Source organism: Merops nubicus, unplaced genomic scaffold (assembly GCF_000691845.1).
Source record: "Merops nubicus isolate BGI_N331 unplaced genomic scaffold, ASM69184v1 scaffold3728, whole genome shotgun sequence".
Lineage (NCBI taxonomy): Eukaryota > Metazoa > Chordata > Aves > Coraciiformes > Meropidae > Merops > Merops nubicus.
The window spans coordinates 1-2,430 of record NW_008624962.1 but is presented as its reverse complement, the minus strand read 5'-3'; the positions used below and the strand labels follow the sequence as shown (position 1 = coordinate 2,430).

At 55.2% G+C, this 2,430-nt stretch overlaps 1 protein-coding gene across 1 annotated transcript in view; it reads left to right on the top strand.

Moving 5' to 3' along the window:
- LOC103777934 (receptor-type tyrosine-protein phosphatase S-like) overlaps positions 1-2,332 on the top strand; it is a gene marked incomplete at both ends in the record, with an annotated part of 4,535 nt that extends 2,203 nt beyond the window's left edge. The window contains 3 exons of the mRNA XM_008945499.1: positions 60-641; positions 1,908-2,041; positions 2,188-2,332. Of these exons, the coding sequence (XP_008943747.1) occupies positions 60-641; positions 1,908-2,041; positions 2,188-2,332 (861 nt within the window). The remainder of the gene's footprint in view (positions 1-59; positions 642-1,907; positions 2,042-2,187) is intronic.
- Between the last annotated feature and the right edge of the window lie 98 nt (positions 2,333-2,430).

Here is a 2,430-nt window from a genome sequence, read left to right as displayed (position 1 = left end):
TAGTCACAGGTTCAGCATACGTGGGGTTTTTTGAAATGTCTGTTCTTCCTGATTCTCAGCACTCCCCAAGGCTCCCGGGACGCCGGTGGTGACGGAGACGACAGCAACAAGTATCACCATCACCTGGGACTCTGGGAATCCAGATCCTGTGTCCTACTATGTCATTGAATACAAGTCTAAAAGCCAGGACGGGCCGTATCAGATCAAAGAGGACATCACCACCACGCGGTACAGCATCGGGGGGCTCAGCCCCAACTCCGAGTACGAGATCTGGGTCTCTGCAGTCAACAGCATCGGGCAGGGGCCTCCCAGCGAGTCGGTGGTCACTCGCACAGGGGAACAAGCTCCCGCCAGCGCCCCCCGAAACGTGCAGGGGCGAATGCTGAGCAGCACCACCATGATCATCCAGTGGGAGGAACCAGTGGAGCCCAACGGGCAGATCCGGGGGTACCGCGTGTACTACACCATGGAGCCCGACCAGCCCGTCAGCAACTGGCAGAAGCACAACGTGGACGACAGCCTCCTGACCACCGTGGGCAGCCTCCTCGAGGACGAGACCTACACGGTTCGGGTCCTGGCCTTCACCTCCGTGGGCGACGGGCCCCTCTCCGACCCCATCCAGGTTAAGACGCAGCAAGGAGGTGAGTGTCACTGACCTCGGCCTATGGCTCTAGCCAGCTGTTGTGGTTTGAGGCTTGGAATGGGGGCGTGACCTTTCAGCAACTGGGAGGACCCCGGGTGGGGGTGAACCATTGTATTCCCTCCCCTTCCCACACACACTCTGATAAGAGGCAGGGAGTGGTTTCTTATTTCACTCCTGCCTTGGAGCTCGGAGAGGCAAGTTCTCCTTTCACTCCGTGGGACCCTGGAACCATTTCTGAGGGTTTTGTATATTTTATCTTTTGTATTATTCCCCTAATCTTTGTATATAATATTTTCCTTACCTCCCTTTTTCGTTTTCTGTTCCTTGTTGAACAATATACTTCAATTTTTTTTAAAAGTGTCTCTCTCTCTCTCTCGAGGGGGGGGGGGGGAGAGAGGCGAGTACATAGTTCTATTCCGTGTGGGTCCTGCCCTGAACCCCTTTTTACACAGAACCAGGACACCAGCTCTGTCACAAGAGCATTTTTTAGTTCATTGCTTCCATCTGCTTAAAGTAGAAGTAGCCTTCTGGGAGGAAGCTTTGTCCAGTGGCTGGAGCCAGAGGGCCTGGTGCATCGTTTCTGATCTGGTTTTTTTTCTTGGAAAGGTTGTTACTTAAATGGGTGGGGTAAGCAATTATGCCAAGAGAACTCATTTCTGCTGTGCCGTGTTTCATTGTGAGGTGTCTTGTTGCTTCCAGTTTCTAAATGTCTTTAATAGACCTAAAAACACTTTCCAGGCCATGGTGAAGCTTCACTCTTCAGTACTCAGGAGCCATGTTCTCAGAAGCGTGGGGAACCTTCTTTTGCCTTTTCTAGAAGGGGAGCCTGAGCTGTCACAGCAGATGTGTTGAGCTGAGAACAAAAGGGGGTTTTATCCCAGGCTGTCACTAGTGTGCCCTGCTTCTGGCGTGGGGTGCTGGTGAGGAAACCCTGCCTCCTCAATGGGCTGCTTGGGGACTTCCCACCTGGAGACTCCAATACTGGGGATCACTTGGAAGGGCTGTGTCCTGCACCGTCAAGGTCCAGAAGGACTCTTCCATCTCCACAGCTCTGGACATGCTGGAGTCCTGCAGTGGCATTTAACCCTCCACTGCTTTCAGGGAAGGGCCTGCCCACCCTGCAGCGTGGCATTCTGCTGCTGGCATGCTCTTCACACACACAGGCTTTGAAGAAAACAGGGTGGGATTCTTCTAATTAGCTAACGTCGTTTACTCCTGCCCCTCCTCTCACCTCCTCTGCCTTGTTGGCTCCTCTCTGTGCCAGTTCCTGGGCAGCCAATGAACTTCCGAGCAGAAGCCAAGACGGAGACGAGCATCGTGTTGTCCTGGAGCCCTCCCCGCCAGGAGATCATCGTGAAGTACGAGCTGCTCTACAAGGAGGGAGACCACGGCAGGGAGGTGAGTCTGGAGAGGAGCAGCACAGAGGGTTGGGGCCCCGAGGAGCATTCCAGCAAGAGGGGGAGTAGGGCAGGCGTCCGGGCAGGGCTCGCTCTGCTCCTTTTTGTTTGTTTTTATTCTTTTTCTTCCCCCCTCGCCCAACTCAGGTGCAGAAGAACTTCGAGCCAACGACCTCCTTCACTCTGGAAGGCCTGAAGCCCAACACTGAGTATGTCTTCCGGCTGGCCGCCCGCTCGGCTCTGGGCCTGGGGGCCTTCACCCCGGAGGTCAGGGAGCGCACCTTGCAGTCTAGTAGGTGTCTCTCCTTTTCCCACCCTTCTCTGAGGGGAAGGCAGTCAGGGAGCCAGAGATGGTGGGCGCAGGGGTACGGAGCTGTGGGGCGGACGCTG